The sequence below is a fragment of the Pituophis catenifer genome, unplaced genomic scaffold (assembly GCF_029215685.1).
Source record: "Pituophis catenifer annectens isolate HBS135680 unplaced genomic scaffold, rPitCat1.0.hap2 SCAF_3, whole genome shotgun sequence".
Taxonomy (NCBI): domain Eukaryota; kingdom Metazoa; phylum Chordata; class Lepidosauria; order Squamata; family Colubridae; genus Pituophis; species Pituophis catenifer.
Window position 1 is genome coordinate 110,611,008 of NW_027256883.1, and position 19,298 is coordinate 110,630,305.

Below are 19,298 nucleotides of genomic sequence, written 5' to 3' on the forward strand. Positions count from 1 at the left end.
TAAGTGCATTACATTGTATTAAATGTCCCAACTCAGACTAATTTAAATACGGTGAAAAAATGATAAAACTGATACTCACTTTTCCATCATTCAATATTTACTGGCCAGTAATGTAGGAGAAGGGGGCAAAGTCAAAAGAGGGATCAGCCTAGAATCTCTATATAGACACACACGGACTAAGTACAAACCCCCCCCCACCTTGAATTCCATTGACCCAGGGGTGAAATGCTCCCGGTTCGGACTGGATCACCCGATCCGGTAGCGATGGTGGTGGGTGGTTCGGAGAACCGGTAGCAAAAATCCCTGGGCCCCCTCCACCATGCCCAGCTGAGCCGCACGATCATAAGAGGCTTTTTTTTTTTACTTTTAAAAGCATTTTTTCTACAACCCCTTCCGATGAAAAAATGCTTTTAAAAGTAAAAAAAAAAAAGCCTCTGATGATTGCGTGGCTCAGCTGGGATTGTCAGAGGCTTTTCAAAGCATTTTTTTTTCTGCAACCTCTTGGCCGACTTTGAAAAGTCTCTGACGATCCCAGCTGTGTTGCCTGATCGGCAGAGAAGTATTTTTTATAAAGCTTCTCTGACGATCCCAGCTGAGTTGCCTGATCGTCAGAGGATTTTCAAAGCATTAGAAAAAATGCTTTGAAATGTTAAAAAAAAAAAGAGTTGGCCACGCCCACCCAGTCACATTATCCCCCCACCAAGCCACGCCCACAGAACCAGTAGTAATAAATTTTACATTTCACCCCTGCATTGACCTTATCTAATTCCAAGCAGCTACTAACCATTAGTTGAGAAGATTCCTGTGTATGGGCTGTTTAGCAATAAATCAGTTTAATTGGACCTTTATGTGCCTGACAAGTATGTATTGTTATTCATTATTTTAAAACAATTAATAATGATGGTCATATATTATGTACACATATGCATATACATAAGCATATACAATATTAAAATGAATAAAATTAAAATTATTGTTAGATGGCCTGTCATATAATTTTTTTCCCAGTATTTGGAATGTCCAGAAATGCCTTTCAAGATTATTAGTGATAATACTGCATCATCAATATCCAGACTACTGTGAAAATTAAAACCTATTTTTAAAAGATCATTATTTACTTAATGCATTAATATTCTTTCTCTCATACACACACATTATTAGAAGATCATTACTAATACCAAAAATAGTTTAATGCAGAAGAAAAGTTTAATTAAAAAAAAAAGTATTTGGGTTTCTTAAACTTCCCCAAACACTTCAACTCCAAAGTATAGCAACTACATAGTAGATAATAGACCATAGGAATATGTGACAGGCAGCAATATTGAGTAGGCCCTGGGCTGATAGGAAGAAAAAGGGGTGCATTCTTCTCTTCTCTTTTCCCCCCATACTCTACTTCTTGGGTAGTTCATTTACAATTCATATAATTTTGTCACAAGTCTCTCCCTATTTGTTTCTATGCATGAAAATGGGAAGGATATATCTTCTTCATATATTGTATTATATACAACACCAGCAATTAGATGTGGGGAGTTAAGCATGAACAGATATTTACACATTATTTTCACTGAACTTTCACTACAGAACATGACAGTGTTCTCTATAGAGAAAGGCATGGAATGGATGAAATCATCTCCACATGCTTGCTTTTCCATTTAAGTAACACTGGGCTTCATGTAAGCAAAATTTGTTTTATATGATTTGTATGGTTCAAGAAAGAATCTGAAATGTTTTTTTAATCTACAAGAATTTGTAAAAATGTGTATGTGTTAGGCCCAAACCAAGAATGACATGGAATAAGAACGTCAAAGTTCTGCCCTTTATTTGTTTATATCCAATAAGCAGAATCTTGCCAAACTAAACCTTTACTACTCTAACTCTAACAAACACACCCTGGGAGATTCTAGAAAGTGGCTGCACTACATCTCTTCCTCTGTCTCCAACTTCCAGAAAAAAAAAATCAGTTTTTCAGTTATAATTGGACATATAATTTATTTGTTTAACTAATATGTTCTAGTTAATATGTAACAGATTTATGCATTAATTGCATTTAGTTGTTTGTTGTCACCTTCTAAATTATTAATAGTTTGTGAGCATATAAACTGCTAAATCTTATTTGGAATGGAATAAAAATTGTTCTAGTGGTTAAGATATCAGACTAAAAAGCAGGAGATTGTGGAATTGAGACTGTGGTTGAATTAAAAAATTTTTACTACTGGTTCTGTGGGCGTGGTTTGGTGGGCATGGTGTGGCTTGGTGGGCATGGCTTGGTGGGCGTGGCAGGGGAAGGATGCTGCAAAATCTCCATTCCCACCCCACTCCTGGTGGAAGGATATTGCAAAATCTCCGTTCCCACCCCACACTGGGGCCAGCCAGAGGTAGTATTTGCCGGTTCTCTGGACTACTCAAAATTTCCGCTACCGGTTCTCCAGAACCTGTCAGAACCTGCTGAATAGCACCCCTAGATTGGGTCCTGAAAGTTGATTGGGTGATATTAAGCCAGTCACTCTCTCTCAGCCTAACACCCCTCGCAGGTTGTTGTTGTGGGGAAAATAAGAGGAGGGACTACTGTGTTCACCACCTTAAGTTATTTATACAAATAATAAAATTGGAATATAAACAAACAAACATAAATTTTCTCTGGGGAATGGAGAATATCTAATAGCTAAACCCTATAAAAAGCACATAACAGAACTTCTGTAAATTTTCTGCTCTCATGTTTACTATCAGATTTTTTTTAAAAAAAATGTGCTCTTTTTCCCATACCATAGAAATCATAAGGCTGGAATGGACCTTGGAGCTCTTCTAGTCCAGCCCTCTATCCAAGGCAGGAGTCCTTATATCATTCCAGACAAATGATTGTCCAATCTTTTCTTGAAAACCTCAAACGATGAAGCACTTACAAATCTTGGAGGTGAGCTGTTCCATTGATTAATCATTCTCACTGTCAGGAAATTCCTCCTTATTGCCTGGTTGAAACGAGCTTTCAGCCATTGCTTCTTGTCCTTTCTTCAGATGCTATGGAGAATTAAAAAACCATGTGACAGTTTTTCAAGTATTGGAAAACAGCTTTCATGTCTTTCCTGAGCCTTCACTTTGTTAGGCTAAACATACCTTAGCTGTTCATCATATGATTTAGCCTCCATCGTATGATGAGCGTTATATGATTTAGCCCCCTTCCCTTATTATCTTTGTTGTTTTTCTTTCCACTCTTTCTAAGGACTCACCATCTTTTTTTGTATCATGGTGACCAGCACTGACGAGTCTTCCAAATGTGCCTTCATTAGTGCAATATTGAGTGGAACTATCACTTCAGTTGATCTTGATGCTCTCCCTTTGTTGATGTAGGGTAAAACTGCATTGGCTTTTTTGGCAGCTGCAGTATATTGCTGGCTCAAATGGTGATCCATCAGGACACCTAGATCCTTTCTTGAGCCAGGTACCTTCTATTCTGTTTTGTTCTTTGCAAAACTATACACCATTAGAACTCTCTTTCTCATAACCCTTAACAGGGTGGAACAGTACATCATAGGACAACAGTTTTTGAACCAAGGTTTCTTAAATGGGCTAATTTAAAGAACGCCTCCAAAACCTACATGTCCTCACCAACCTGTGTGGCAGATCTCACATTTCCTCACTCCGTCTTTACTACTGGTTTGTAATGGGAATGTGCACGCTCACTTGCTTCGCTCGCTCGTGCTTCTGCACATGCACAGAAGCTTCTACACATGCACAGATTGTCAATTATGATGTCTGGGTGGGTGGACAGAGCCTCCCGCTGCTTTTACTACCGATTCTAAAGAACCAGACAGAACCAGGAGCAACCCACCACTGGCCCACTCCCCTTTCTTGTTCCAGACTGCTTCTCCATGCACTCTCCCTGACCCACATGGCAACTTTCACATATCCCCATGACCTCCCCAATGACCCCTTCTTGTCCCAAGCTACCTCCCCCATGTGCCCTATCTGTCCTATGTGACATCTCTTGCACACACAAATACAGCCTTCTCTCCTTATGTAGCACCTCTCACATAAGCCATATATTATTCCCAACTCATATCCCCACACATCCCCTTGCTCCCTCTCTCATTGAGCAACTTGTCTGCTGTCTAGCCTTGGACTTGCAAGTTCTTCACTGATTTTCTCCCTGCAAACTTCCCATAAGCAAAGTAAATGAGGAAGCTGGCAGGAATGGGTGGGAGGGAAGGAAGGAAGGAAGGAATGAAGGAAGGAAGGAGGGAAGGAAGGAGGGAGGGAGGGAGGGAGGGAAGGAAGGAAGGAAGGAAGGAAGGAAGGAAGGAAGGAAGGAAGGAAGGAAGGAAGAGTTTCCAATGCTTTCTGCAAGCTTCCTACAAGGAAACCCAGTGGGGAAGCCAGCAGGAAGTCAGAAGTTTCTTCTGCTTCCACTGCCTTTTTATCCATCTGTGGTCATGCTGTTTCTCTGTTTAGCTATGGAGATATCTCTGAAACAATGTCCCAGCAGGGGCATGGATTGTCTAGTTCTTAATAACATTCTAACTGAAAATTGTTTCACTTTGATAGTGAGCTATAGTGCTATAGTGAGCTTTGATAGTGAGCTATAATGTAGGTGTTAAGCAGTGGTGGGATTCAGCCAGTTCGCACCACTTCGGGAGAACCGGTTGTTAACTTTCTGAGCAGTTTGGCACACTGGTTGTTGGAAGAAATCATTAGGGCAGAGAACTGGTTGTTAAATTACCTGAATCCCACTGGTGTTAAGTCTATAATAACCAAATAAGTAACCATTCATCTGATGAAGTGTTGCAGCTCATGAAAGTTTATGCCTTACAATAAATCATTATTGTTGAAAGGTGCTACCAGATTCTTTCTGAATGATACAATAAGTAAAACCTTTTCTTGATATCTCTAAATTATTTTTAACATCTTTGTCGACAAGATTACTATTTTATTTCCCAAACAAAAACAAAATGTTAATGTTAATTTGAAATATGCATTCTGCTCCTTTGGAGTAGAAAATAGTAGAAAACAATGAGTTTACAACTCCTAGACCTGAAGTAGATTGTGTACATTCTTTTGAAGATTTGTAAATAAAAATACAATAATTTGCCACTATGTTATTATTTTATTTTAAAGATTTTTGAGATGTATGCCCAAATTTCATTTGGTGTGTCACTATTGAGGTATTCTTAGCCTTGTTTACTTGAGTGTGAATTCTAATTATGCTGCTAATTTAGGCCCCATAAATAACAAATATTAACTCCCTCTGTTTCTTTATAGAAAGGGCCTTTGGCATTTGGATATTGCAGATTCGTCACAAAACTTTTTTAAAGCTTCATGTTTATCTGCTTCTTTTGAATTTCAGGTGGTGGCTCAATGTCTGCTAGATTTTGAGAAAAAAGGGTTAGATAGGCATTTCTGTAAATTGCTTTTTAACATAATAGTTTCTTGACATTTCTGCCAAATGCTGATTTCCCCCACCCCCAATTTGTCTAACCATATATGCCAACATTATTCCATTAAAAAGTATCCTGTAACCAGCCTGTTGCAGGCAGAGTGGGAAGAAAAGTCGACAGAAGATTGGAAGTGTTATGAATATACTTTTTTATTGCTGGTTCATAAAATAAATGCACTTGGCTGGAAGGCAGTGGTCAAGTTTGTTACATGTGCAGTAAATAAACTAGTAATTCTGGAGGAAGAGGCCAAAAGATAAAGGCTGAAATGTTTCATTATGTGCTGTGAGTCTTAAATTATTTATGGACAACACCCCCCTTTCCCAACACCCAGGATCCTTAGTTATAGCCCTTAGAGACAAGTTCTTCTAATCCCTTATTACTTATGAAAAAAAGAGGAAAGTGGGAGCAGCTTTTAAAAATCATAGTAAGAATGCCTTTAAGCCCATAGTGGCTGACTTGTGGAGGCTTTGCAGAACATAAAACAAATACTGTAACTTTGACCAACAGAATATTTGAAAGTGTGCTTCTGAATTCTATTGGCTCTCTGTCTTGCATTAAGTAAAAAAGAGATGCCTGCCAATTTAGACTTTGAAGTTATACTGTGGGGACAGTAAGTAGAAAAATGTCAATTAAGCCTCACATGTGGAAATCCCCTCATAAGAACAGGAAATGTGCTTATTTTAGTGCCCACTCATGAAAGCAGTCCATGTTTCTCAAGAAATTACTTCTGCTTTCAAAACATTATCCGTAGAAATGGAAAATACATAGGAATATTATCTATATAGCCCTGCAACCAAAGTGAACACATCTCCAGGGGAAGGCTGATCAAATACTGATCAAATACAGTCTATGCCACCTAGCGTAATCTTGTTTTTTAAATGTATACTTCTTATACCACATTTTCTCATATTTAAATCTTATCTATTTTAGAAGAAGTTATTTCTAAATAAGCATACTTATGTATGGTCTACACTTCTTGTTTTAAAAGAGGGCAGGAATAGCTGTTTCTAAGGGGGGAAACCCCCCACATTGCTATCTTTGCAACATCATTCTTGAATACATGTGTTTGGGGTGTAGACCTTTCATCTCATTAGCTGGTAGTCAGATCCTCCTCTGTCCCAGATTCAAATCCTTCTCTTTCTGAAGCTCTCTTTGTCCTTGTTTGCCCTACAGCAGAGAGGAGAGCAGTGTTTTCCTTCTTGCTCCCTGTTTATCCAGCCATTCCTTCTAATGCACTTTCTTTATAAGTATATGCCTGCAGTAAATGAGATTCCACTCCTGCCTTCTCAATTCCATCCACTAAACTTTTCCAATCAATTTTGTCATCCTCTCTTCTCTGTTTTTGGTCACCCCCAATTTTTTTTCAGGGAATAAAAAAGGCAGCTCTTGTTGAAACTTCCTTAAATCCATTCCATTCAAGTGTCTCTTCCTTCCTTCCTTCCTTCCTTCCTTCCTTCCTTCCTTCCTTCCTTCCTTCCTTCCTTCCTTCCTTCCTCCCTCCCTCCCTCCCTCTTTCCTTCCCTCCTTCCTTCCTTCCTTCCTTCCTTCCTTTTCCCCTCTCTCCTTTCCTCCCTCTCTCTCTCTCTCTTCCTTTTTTTCAGATTTGAAAGCCTGTACCCTAGAAGGGGCCTCCCACTCCCAGCTTTTTGCTGGCAACCTTGCTTTTGCCTGATTGCCACAGATAGTGCTTTGGAGAGAAGAAAAAGAGTTGAATACAGGAAAAGAAAAAGCAAGAAAGAGAGAGAGGAGGGGGGTAATTCAACCATGAAATTTCAAAACAGTTCCTGCTAGCCTTTGAAGACCCCTATTTGTGTAAAATCAGGACATGAATTTTTTTTAAAAAAATAGAGTTTTCTGAAGTTCTCCCCCACCCCTTCCTTAAATGGACTATTTTTGGCACAAGTGTTTTTTTTTTCCTCCTTCTCTCTTACTGTCTGTGGGTTTAAAACACTTTCAAAGTATGTGTGCATGTGTCTCCTCTGAGGGCAGTGACTGCTGCAGGGTAAATACTGCATAGGGAAGCTAGGGGGCAGCGTATGCTTTAAGTAGTCTTACCCTACCTTTTCTTTGTTTTTTTCCTATTGCTTTGGCCAGCTTTGGCAGAAGGTTCTAATGCCTATAGGTTACTTTCTTGCACATATCAAACAGAAGTTTTGCTTTAAAGTAAATTCAAAAGGAAGAGGGAAGGGTTGCCCAAAACCTTAGACTGAGGGTGAGGGGTGGGGTAGAGAGAGAAATATTTTCCTTTTTGGCTTTGTAAACTTCACATAGTAGAACTGACCGAAAGCACGCCTGGGTTCCAGACTTTCCTTTACTCCTTCCTGGATTTAAAGGCAGAGAATACGAGGGTGCCAAGAATGTGATGTTAGCACAGTTTTTGCAGGAAGGAAATCCTAGGCACCTGAGCAAAAAGAAAGGAGACGAGGAAAAGGCTGTCAGTCCTTAGTACTTTTGTGGTGTCAGGAATGAAAACTGACTGGTTTGCGTGAAATGAGCAATGCAGAGGAAAAAGCATGCATGTGGCGCAGCAGATTTCAATGGATGGTTGGAAGGAGTTCTAAGTGCAGCTGCTATTTGAAAAATCCGTATGAATGAATTCTACAAGAGTTGAGCTCTTGTTTATAAAACCTGATTTGGTTTTATGTTCTTTAAATGAGAGAATAAAGTGGCAAGAACCAATGTAGCTTGTGTTGATTTTGAAGTCCTGAGCACATAAGAGACTACTGGGAGAGGGTAGAAGGTTCCTTTATTATTTATAGATCTTTGTCCCTTTTCTTCTCATTCCTGTCTTCGTATGGCCTAGATATTCCAGTCTTTATACACTTTGCTATTTTCATTTCAGTGGCAGCTCTTTTATTCTTATAGTGAAATTCCAGCTACAATATCTTAAGTTGAAATTCCTGAGTTTTGCAATTATTTAACAAGAAACAAACTCTTTAATATGACAATTCATGAGGTCAACTAAGGTACGAAGGAATTGCTCTTAGAAAATAGTATTTTGGACATTAAAGAAGAAACAGGTGCATCTATAAACATTCATTTGCATATCATCTGTCCTTATACCTACATAGGAAAAATGTTACTTCTCTTTAAAAGGAAAGGCAAACAAATGTGATGTAGCAATCCAGAAATTTTAAATCCCATGCAGACAGTGCACAAACACACAATCCTGGAATCTGATGAAGGCTTTACCATATTGCCTGCTCCGAAAACTACAAGAAATACCCCCAGGTTTGGAGATCTGCATCTGATTTTATTTTTCAGCCAGATGGATTATCTTTTCCTCAGTTAGCAGATAGAGGGGAGCTGAAAATAGATAAACAAGCTGGCCAAAGGATGATGCCACTTGAATTCTTTTTGACATTGTCATAATTGTGTGGGTGTGTTAATGAGTTGTGTGTGTTGCACATCAAAAGCAGCCTGTGTGTTTCTAGTAAAGTTATATGTGCACGTCATTCGCTCTGCCACCACCAGATTCAATGTGCTGTGTAACTCCACCTGACTGTATAGCGCCGACCTCACCAGACAGCTTTCTTGTACTACTCTGGCTGTTTGGCCTCTGCACCAGTCTAGAGGAGATGGAAGTTCATCACTCCACCCCATATTTTGTAAGGCAATAATCTTGTTGCTCATCTCCAACAAACGTTTAGTATTAACTAGTTCTCTTATTCCAAAAGATTCTCAGCATATCAGCTGCAAGGGGAGATCTCTCCTGGGCTGCTTAGGCAGTTATTGGCATCTCTTTAGAGCCAACTGCAAGGCTTTGATTGAATGTAATAGTTTTGAATTAAGCTGTTAATTGGATCTCGGCATTACTGACTTACATAAAATGAATCATAAAATGCCCTCTCTTTTAAGCACATTTTTCTTCTTCAGTATCTTCTGGTTAAAGCTTCAATGTTGTATTGAAATGAGTACATTCCACTGAACTCAATGGGACTTACTTCAGAATAAACAAACACAGGAATCAAGCAGCAGGTCCAGAACATTACTTTGGACTGTTTGAATTGTTCCAGGCTACCAAAGACAAAGTTCTTAGTGTCAGGATTTTTTTTGGAAGATCAAGTACCATCAACAGCCTGTAGTACAGTGGACTAAAGCACTGTTATTAACAGATTAACATCTGCTGCTTGCAATTACTGCAAGTTCAAATCTCACCAGGTTCAAGGTTGACTCAGCCTTCCATCCTTTCAAAGGTAGGTGAAATGAGGACCCAGATTGTGGGGGCAATAAGCTGACTTTGTATAAATATACAAAAGTATGAAGGCTATTGCTTAACGCATTGTAAGCCGCCCTGAGTCTCCGGAGAAGGCCGGCATATAAATTAAAAAGCAAAAAAAAAAAAAAAATTTTTTTTTTTTGCAAGATAAGCTTCTGTGAAAATGTATTGAGGACAAAGATCTCCAGCAATTCATAAAACCACATAACTCCAAATCTAGAGGGTAAACATAATTATCTGCAAGTTAAAACACCTATCTTTTTGCATGCAGTTGAATCCAGCATATGTTTTGGGGAATTGGGTACCAAGAGTTGAAGGAACCTTGTGCTCAAGTAAATGTGCATTGGGCTAAAAGTAATTATGCAGTGCAGGAGACACTGATATGAGATGGGAATCAGGGCTGCTGCCTGACTTGTTATGTACTTTAAAAATAAGCATATCAAGCCTAACAGTCAGTTTCATTCCGTGGTGGCCCCTTTAGGTACTGTCTCCTGGAAATAAGCCCTGTTGATCACCGCAGATACAGTAGAAGAGACTTTGGCTTCCATCTTCCCCAACCAATATAGTCCTTAGTGAGGACCAAGCTGTCAAAGAAACTGCAAGCAATTCCCAAAGCAGTGGGGAGGAGCCATAGATTGGAAGGTGGGAGTCAGGATAGAAGGGGCAGGGAGGTGGAGTAAAAAGACAGAATTTATGAGGCTGGTCAATAGCAGCAGCAACAGCAGCATCAATCTTTTCAAGAAGGTAGGGGAACTCCTGCGATCCAACCCTCTTCTGGCTACCTTTGTTTCTCTTATTCAGTAATCCAGCTGGACTCCTAGCTGCACATCACCTGAAAAAATTGGGGATACCCACAGCACGGAACCGGCAGATCGTCGGCACCAACCTGCCTCTGACCTCAGGAGCGCAGCTTTTTGTTGTTGTTGTTTTTGGAGAAGACGAGGAAGACTCGCACCTGAGAGCCCGAAAGGCAGAAAGAAAGCGAGCGCGAGAGAAAGCGCGAGAGATCGGGGAGGGAGCGAACAAAGAGGCTTTGAGGATGCTCTAACGATGCCGCGGGCGGCCACTCGTCCTCACGGAGCCTTCTGGGAAGGGCGTTGCTGGCCGAAATGATGCTCCAAATCTTTCCTCGGCGCGCCAAGCAGAGAGATCAGAGGCAAAACACAACCTAAGCCTAGGAGCGCTCCGGAGCAAAAGAAACCATCCCGTGAAAGGGATCAAGTCTGGTTCGGGAAGGGCCTAAAGCAGGAGAGCACCGTACGAAAGCTGCGCGTCGGAGGATGGCCGGTCCACCTGCCTCGTCGCTCCTGGTGGCGGTCGTGTGGCTGCTGGCGTTAAAAGGCGCCCACCCCTCCTGGGGAAGGCAGAGCGAAAGCCGGTCTGCGGCATCCCTGGACGGGGAGCCCTGCTGGGTTAGCGAAGCCAGAGCCGCCACTCTCCCACAGCACCCTTATGCGAGCTACCCGCGTCCGACTGTGGGAGCGTCGGCGTCGGCGGGGCACAGAACGGCGCCCTCGAGGCTCCGCCGCGCTCCCAGTTCCGACGGGAGCAGCGTGGAAGACACGTGGGAAGAGAGCAACGTTTTCCCGCTACGCCAAAGCGCAAAAGCCGGCCCTTCTGCCCCAGCTGCGGATTGGGCGCCGGATTCCGTCGCGGCACTTTACTTCTCCGGCAAAGCCGAGCAACTACTGTTGCGGCCGGGAGCCCTCGCCGAGCTGCCCCGTGGCGAATTCACCGTCGAAGCTTGGGTGAAGCCCGAGGGGGGGCAGAGCAATCCGGCCATTATCGCAGGTAAAGTTGTGGAAGTGGGTTAGGCTAGGCCCGAGGGGAGAAGGGGGCGTTCATAATTTATACGGAGATGGTAGAGAACGGAGGTTCGTAAGAAGCCTCAGGGCAGAACTGGGCACAAAGTCGGGACACGTGACACGGACTCGTATCTCCTGCCGCGGATCGAATAGCCCCGAAGGGTTTTTCAGTCGGGTCGATATCTTTGGGCGTTGCGTTACTTGAAGTTTCCAATATTGTATTTGTGAGAGGGGAGAAGGGACATCTGCAAGCAGCAGAGAGCCAGAGTAGTTCCTTTCAAGCCTAGAATCCTATGTGCTTGCAGTTGGCTTGTCAGCGTGCAGCTCCATATACTGGTCAAAATCACGATTAAAAAAAACCCAAGCAAGGACGGCTAATAGCTATAATAATAGATACTTGGATTGGTTTTCATCGGTAAATATCTTTTCCCTCCCTTCTATACTTTATTTTGCAACAGACTGTCATGTGTACTCTGTATGCAACAATAGTTTTTGCTATTTAAAGCTACTTTGCATGCATTATTCAGAAGGAAACTCAGTGAATGCTGAGAGAGAGAGAGAGAGAGAGATTATTACTGCCCTGTTTTGCTGATTAGTCCGGTAAAATCCGTGATTTTGTTTTGGAATTCTGAAAACAGTTTAGGATGGGAAATACTTAGGAGGCTTCAGTTGGACCTGGTTAATACTGTGTTGCCCATCCAAGGATTTAGACGAGACTGGAAGCTGGGAAAATATCAGTGACAAACCACTTCCTACTGTTGCCAAGATCATTATACCACCTCGGTTTCAGTGCTGTTGTCCTTTATCCAGCCTGAATTGCCACTGTGATCACACATCTGCTAGCAGGCAATGACAGTTGAAAGAACACTCAGTAGTTGATTATGGGGTCCTTGCTGAGTGACAAATATTGGCGGGTCTATGAGTGGTCATAGAGTTTCAGTTCCTGGAAGGTCCTATTAAGTACAGTAGCAGCATTTCAACTATGTAAGCAACTGATGGAGCAGATGAAGTGTGTGAGAGCAGGAATATGTGAAGAGTAAGTAAGCTGTATGTACACATGCATATGAATCTCCTTAGACTACGTCATCAATAGACCAGCCTTGTGGGCTAAAAAAGATTCTTGTCTCGATTGGAATAGATTAAAACACTAGAAAACAAAAAACTACGTTCTGGGTCTACATTATGAGGAGAATGTAATTGGTTAGGAGTAATGTTACAGAAAGCCTCCTCCAATATGTTCCTGCTAAATGCTTGTTTTAACAGCCCCCCCCCCAAATGTGTGATGACTGACTGCACCTAAATAGGTTTTGTTTGTGGTAGTCTCCCTGGTGCTTTGGATTGGCTTTCCCAGTGAGGCATGCCAGAATTGATTTTATTATCTTTCTAGCACCAGGCAAGATATTTTTATCCTCCTGTACCTTTTAATATACTGCCATGTCATTTTAAATGATTGATAAAAAGAATAAAGTAATTTCTGCCCTTTTTATGCTTGTATTTTTTAGATTAATGTAAACCTAAATTAAACTTTTTAATTTAAAAAGTGAGATTGCAATTTCAGTATATTGTAAGCCATTCTGGGAGAATTCTGTTTTGAAGGGTGCCATGTAATTTTTTAAAAAATAAATAAATTATGCTATCCCAGAATTTTTCATCCAGCTGGATGATAGATAAAGCTAGGCATGGGAGGGAAGGAAGGAATTATGAAAAAAAAAATCCTGCAGTCCACCAAATATTGTAACCAGCATGTTCGCATTTAGACCCAGTTGCAAGGAGGAAGTCATAGATTAATTGAATCAAACTGCTATGTGCTATAGATACCAGATTACGGGATAAAGGACCAGTGATTTATCTTGCTGTTACTTCTCTTTGCCTCTAGCTTGGATAATTTTTTCCTGACCAGACACAAAGCAAATGTAAAAGTTAAAGCAAAAGTAAAGAGAAATTTAATAATTTTTATCATGAGATTACATTAGGTAATGAAGTAGTTAGTCATTTGACGCAAAATGCAGTACTATCCAGCAAAATGAATTGGGTTGCAAAGTGTTTAAAGTGTTTGTTTACTTTATTACAAACTGTGAACGTTACAGTTTTTCTTGAAATCACGGACAACAGGGATGCTTTGAATTCATAAGGCCCAGGGTAAGCTTCCCCAGTTGGGGATTGATGCATTATGCATATGTATTTTTTCTTTTCTGGTGCCTCTGAGTCAGTTTTTGACTCCTTCTGGATTGCCTGGGCAAGTCCTGCAGTTTTCTTGGCAAGGTCTTTTTTAAAATTGTTTGGTATTGCCTATTTCCTAGGGCTGAGAGAATGGGATTGGTCTAAGTCACCCAGCTGGCTTTGTGTCTAAGGCAGAATTCATGATCTCCTGGTTTCTAGCTTGATGATTTAATCACCACACCAAAGTGGCTCTCTATATGTCATGTAGATTGTACTATTTGATGTGTCTAAGTATGTATTAATTTATTTGGCTTGCTACATTAAAGACAAATAAGTAAAAACAATGGAGACAGAACCTAAGCATTTGCAGAAAAATGTAGTGATGAAATCGGGAAGGGCCTCATTCATGGTCTTTGAGGTTTACTGTATAGAATACAGGATACAAATAATAGAGTTGAAATCCTATTGTAGTGAGAATAAAGATTATTGAAAGTTAGTGTGATACAGCTTGTAATTTTATTGATTTGTGTAATTTTATTGGCCACCCACTTTCAGTGGATTTGGGCAGTGCCCAGAACTTAAAAAAAACACACAAACAGCTAAAAATGTTAAATCAACATATAACCCAGATTAAAATTCTCTGATAAGAACATCGACAAAGCAGGAGCCATTAAACAAATAACAAACATCAGCCCCTGCTATTAAAATTATAAAAGGATGTGCTATTTTTTTCAAACTTGAAGGCTACAGCAAACCTTTGAGTCACATGCTTATAGAGGCATATTCCAAAACAGCAGTATGTAAAACATGGACAAAAGCTAAATTTAATAGAATTTAAATTCCTTTAAATCATATTAAATTACATGAAATTAATTATCCTATGATAATGCAATTGCTTAACAGCTTTTGAAGCAGATAAGAGGACTGCTCCCAGAAGGTCACATAGGTTCCTTCTGCACATAGGTACAGATTGTATATATCTGAATTAAATCAATTTCTGCATGTAATATGTGCACAAATACTGTATGGTATTATGCATCAAAACCATGAAAGTGAAAATGGAAATCCAGTTGAAGATTGGGAATATGAACCTAACACCGTATTTCTGGAAAACACAGTAAAAGTTTTTTGAAACAAGAGGCAAAACTTCAGTAGAAGAAGGTCTTGCTGGCAATGAAGGATTCCAGTATTTCTGACATCTTACTGCAACATTCATTATTATTTTTTCTTCATTTTGCTTTGTTGACAACCTCAATTTTCTGAATCTGGAAGAGGATGACTTTTGATTAAAAGATGAATATATTTGATAAAGTGGAATTACAAAGAACCTTGAGGAACAGAGACATCATCATGGTTTTTATAATGGCAAGGATTATCAGAATTGAGTCTATTTAGTTGTGTAAACTGAATTTTCAGAGAATTTAAAAAGTTGTGTGAGATTCCATAGCTAGAATTTACGAAGAAGAGAAGAATTCAAAAACTTTTACATAAGAATGGAAAATAGGAGATACACATAAGTTCTCTGATAATATTTTAAAATGATATGATCAGGAATAATATATAACTCAAGATAATAGATTAGTTGGAACTTTTGAGGAAAATATCTGACCCAGAAAGAATTAAGGCTCTTGAGAGGTACTGAGACAAGTAAAATAACTTATACTTGTATATGCTGAGGTTGATATTTTATTAGAGTTGAAGTGAAGATTGAATTACTCAATATCTGGGTTGCCTTATCTTCACCCCAAGAACAGTTATGTTTAATTGGGACAAGAATATCAGATAATACAAGAAGTTGTTGTTTGCCAATATATATTTAGAGAACTTCTTTTTTTTTTTTTTAGAAAAAAATAAACTCTGGTTTTAAAGATCAGATGAGTTAATTGTAGAATTATAAAAGGACCTCTATCTATAATACTTTAGAAATTACAATATGAACATCAACTATATACCAGAGAAATAAAACCAGAAAAATATCCCCATTTTCAATTAAGGAAGAAAGATGAATGTAGGATAGGATAGGATAGGATAGGATAGGATAGGATAGGATAGGATAGGATAGGATAGAATTCTTTATTGGCCAAGTGTGATTGGACACACAAGGAATTTGTCTTGGTGCATATGCTCTCAGTGTACATAAAAGAAAAAGATACATTCATCAGGAATCATAAGGTACAACACTTAATGATAGTCGCAGGGTACAAATAAGCAATCAAATCATATTAAGAAACAGTCAATATATATCGTAAGGATACCAACAATAAGGTTACAGTCATACAGTCATAAGTGGGAGGAGATAGGTGATAGGAACGATGACAAGATTGACAATGATAACAGAAAACAACATAGTAGTCAGCATGGGGTTGGTAAGGAACAGAACTCAAGAACATATTAGTCAAACTGTACATATCTAGAACACATTTTATTGATTCCCAGGAATCACCAAATTTTAAACTAAATAATTAAAAAGATTAATGATTTATATCGTATTAGCCCAGTGGATCATAAGTAAATATGTTTTATTCATAAGATCACACAACATTGGCTAAAGGCTAATAGGTTGCCATTATTTGTTAGGAATAAAAAAAAATATTTGAAGGCAGTATTCCTGCTGATTTGGGATAACATTGACAAATGAATGGTACATGTTGTGGAGAAATGGGAAAAATTCAGGTGTTTAAAATCCTCAAATCTCTAGACTCAATAGATATAACAGGTTATATATGGAAAAATTGCATACTGTATGATTTATGCCAGCAGATTACATAATGGAAAACTGTTCCTCAGAAGCAAATAATTCCTAGAAATAGAAGCTAGCATGCTGAGAAGAAGGTTGGGACAGAAATTTGCTATTCACTTTTTGGAGGTAGGGTACTGAACTATGTAGACCCTGGAGTACAGATGGTCCTCAATTTACAGCAGTTCATTTAGTGACCATTCGAAGGTACAACAGCACTGTAAAAAGTGACTTATGACCATTTTCACACTTATGAGCATTGCAGCCATCCCCATGATCACGTGATTTACATTCGGATGCTTGACAACCTACTCACATTTATGACAGTTGCCGTGTCCTGGAATCATGTGATCTTCTTTTGCGGCCTTCTGACAAGCAAACCCAATGAAGAAACCAGATTCATTCAACAGTGTTACCAATTTAAGAACTGCAGTGATTTGCTTAACAAATGGGGTGAGAAAATGGGGCAAAACTCTCTTGACAAATTTCTCACTTAGCAACATAAATTTTGGGCTCAATTGTGGTTGTGAGTTGTGGGCTACCTGTATTTGTCTGATAGGGATAGGAAATGGGGAAGGGAAAAACTTCAACTGTAGTTTATATAATTTGCACTTTACAGATTGAATTGTGATGCAATTATCTATTGACCTTTGTGCATTTCATGAGTTTATGGTGATTCACTTTTATACTAGCGAAATTTACTTGCAGAAAAATCATATTATACAAATATATAAAATATATAAAATTAGGAGAAATGTATACAATATATATGTCAGGATATCTATTTCTTGATTGGCGGGGTGGGGAGGAAGGGAGGGAGGGAGGGAGGGAGGAAGGAAGGAGGAACTGTACATATAGTAACTGTTCTGGAGACTCTAAATATATTCATGTCAGTCCAGATACTGATTGGCCTTTTATTTTCTCTGTTCCCCCAACACTTTCTGGATAGTCTTCTTTGGCTGCATTCGCTGGATCAGGTCCAGCCTTACCACAGTGAGAAGGCAGTATAGCTGCTTGATGAATGAGGCAAGGAGAAATGTCTGTAGTATTTGATGATTTAAATTAAGTGCCATTAATAGTCTGATGACATGTGGCTCTATTTTTTCTTGCCATCTGAAAGGTGAGAAAACTGAGTTTTGAAATGGAGATTAGCTGGGGGTATTGGGTTGAATAAGGATTGGACAGAACAGGACTTTTGAAGATGGATGAAATGTGAATAGCTGGCTTGCTAGCATTTCTCCTGTTTCAGAGGGTGTTACATTCACCTTAAGGGGTTTTGGAAGACTTTTTGACAGCTTTAGAGAGGCTGCCAGATTTTATCACTTATGGACAGGATAATTTGCCATGATGATTCATACTTTGAGCATATGCTGGCAATACTACTACTATAGATATCTACTTTCCAAAAAATGTTTGAATTGGAAGATCTTCCTCTGCTAATGAGTATAATTCAGATTAGCATATTCCACTCAGTGTCCTCATCTCCAAAAGCATTTGGGTTACATTGATGAGAACAAAAATTAAATCCAATCTATTGTATAGGGTTTGAACATTGTCTCCAGATTTACCAAGAACTATGATATCTGATGTGCAGAAAAAAAATTAAAATGCTCGAAAATTATTAAACAATAGAGGTTTAACTTCTCAATTTTTAGAATATTCACCTCAATAGGAAATAGTATAAAATTCTGAAACTGCCAAATTTGTTTATTTATTTATTTATTTATTTATTTATTTATTTATTTATTTATTTATTTATTATTTAAATTTCTATACCGCCCTTCTCCAGAATAGGACTCAGGGCGGTGAACAGCTGGAGTAAAAAACAATACATACAAAATTTAAAAACAATTTAAAATAATTAAATATTATTGGCCGTAAATTAAAATAACCCAATTTAAAATCAATTTAAAATTAACTCAAGCCAGCCCCGCTAGTTGAAATAAATGGGTTTTCAGGGCCCGACGAAAAATCCGGAGGTCTGTTATTGTACGTATCTCTGGGGGGAGGTTGTTCCAGAGGGTGGGCGCCGCCACAGAGAAGGCTCTCCCCCTGGGGGTCGTCAGCCGACATTGTCTGGCGGACGGCACCCTGAGGAGGCCCACTCTGTGCGAGCGTACTGGCCGGTGGGAGGCTATTGGTGGCAGAAGGCGGTCTCGTAAGTTTGAAGTAGAAAACTTTTCATGGAAATAGTTAGCCTCCATAAACTTCTTCAGCCCACATTTTTGACTACTACAATGCCTTATATACTTATAATGCCTTGCAGAAAATTTGAGAATTTCACTTGGCACAGAGAATTGTTGCTTGAAATTTGATTGATATACCCAAATTCATGCAATTTCTGTCAATTCTGAAAGGACACGATGTATATATGCATATTTGCACCCACAGCTTGGAATCTGAATGCTAAAGGAGTTACAGTATGTTCCTTTGTCAGACAGAGTAAACCTGGTAAAGATCGGTCCATTAGTTTTCTTGTGGGTTTTTTTTTTTTTTTTTGTTCTAAAGATATTCTTCACCAATCTGTCCAGGTCCTTCAACACTGAAATTTACTATTTGTGTTGATGTAATGCCATCCCAGTCGTGCAATGCATATCCTTAGAATCTTGTTAAAATTATTTTGTTCATTCAGATTTTTGGTCTGTTAAAATCAAGTACAAATGGTGCTTTTTCAAAAGGCAACTGAACTTCCCTTGTTTTTCCTTGAAGACATTTCGCTTCTCATCCAAGAAGCTTCTTCAGTTGTTCAGAAGATGAGAAGCAAAACGTCTTCAAAGAAAAACAAAGAAAGTCATTTCTAATTGAATGTACAATAAAGAGAACAGGACCAGTAACAATAATTCAAACCACATGGTTTTGTGTGTTTCTTTTTTTTTTTCAAAAGAGGCTAAGCAGTACAGGAGGAGAGTTTTTTTGGCTTGCTTGAAATTGTGAGCATAAATTATTCA

General features: G+C 39.2%; 1 protein-coding gene across 1 annotated transcript in view; it reads left to right on the forward strand.

The window, feature by feature from the left end:
• The first annotated feature begins 10,928 nt into the window (after positions 1-10,928).
• Positions 10,929-19,298, forward strand: part of PAPPA2 (pappalysin 2) — a 150,459-nt gene continuing 142,089 nt past the window's right edge. The window contains exon 1 of the mRNA XM_070939233.1: positions 10,929-11,439. Within this exon, the coding sequence (XP_070795334.1) occupies positions 10,929-11,439 (511 nt within the window). The remainder of the gene's footprint in view (positions 11,440-19,298) is intronic.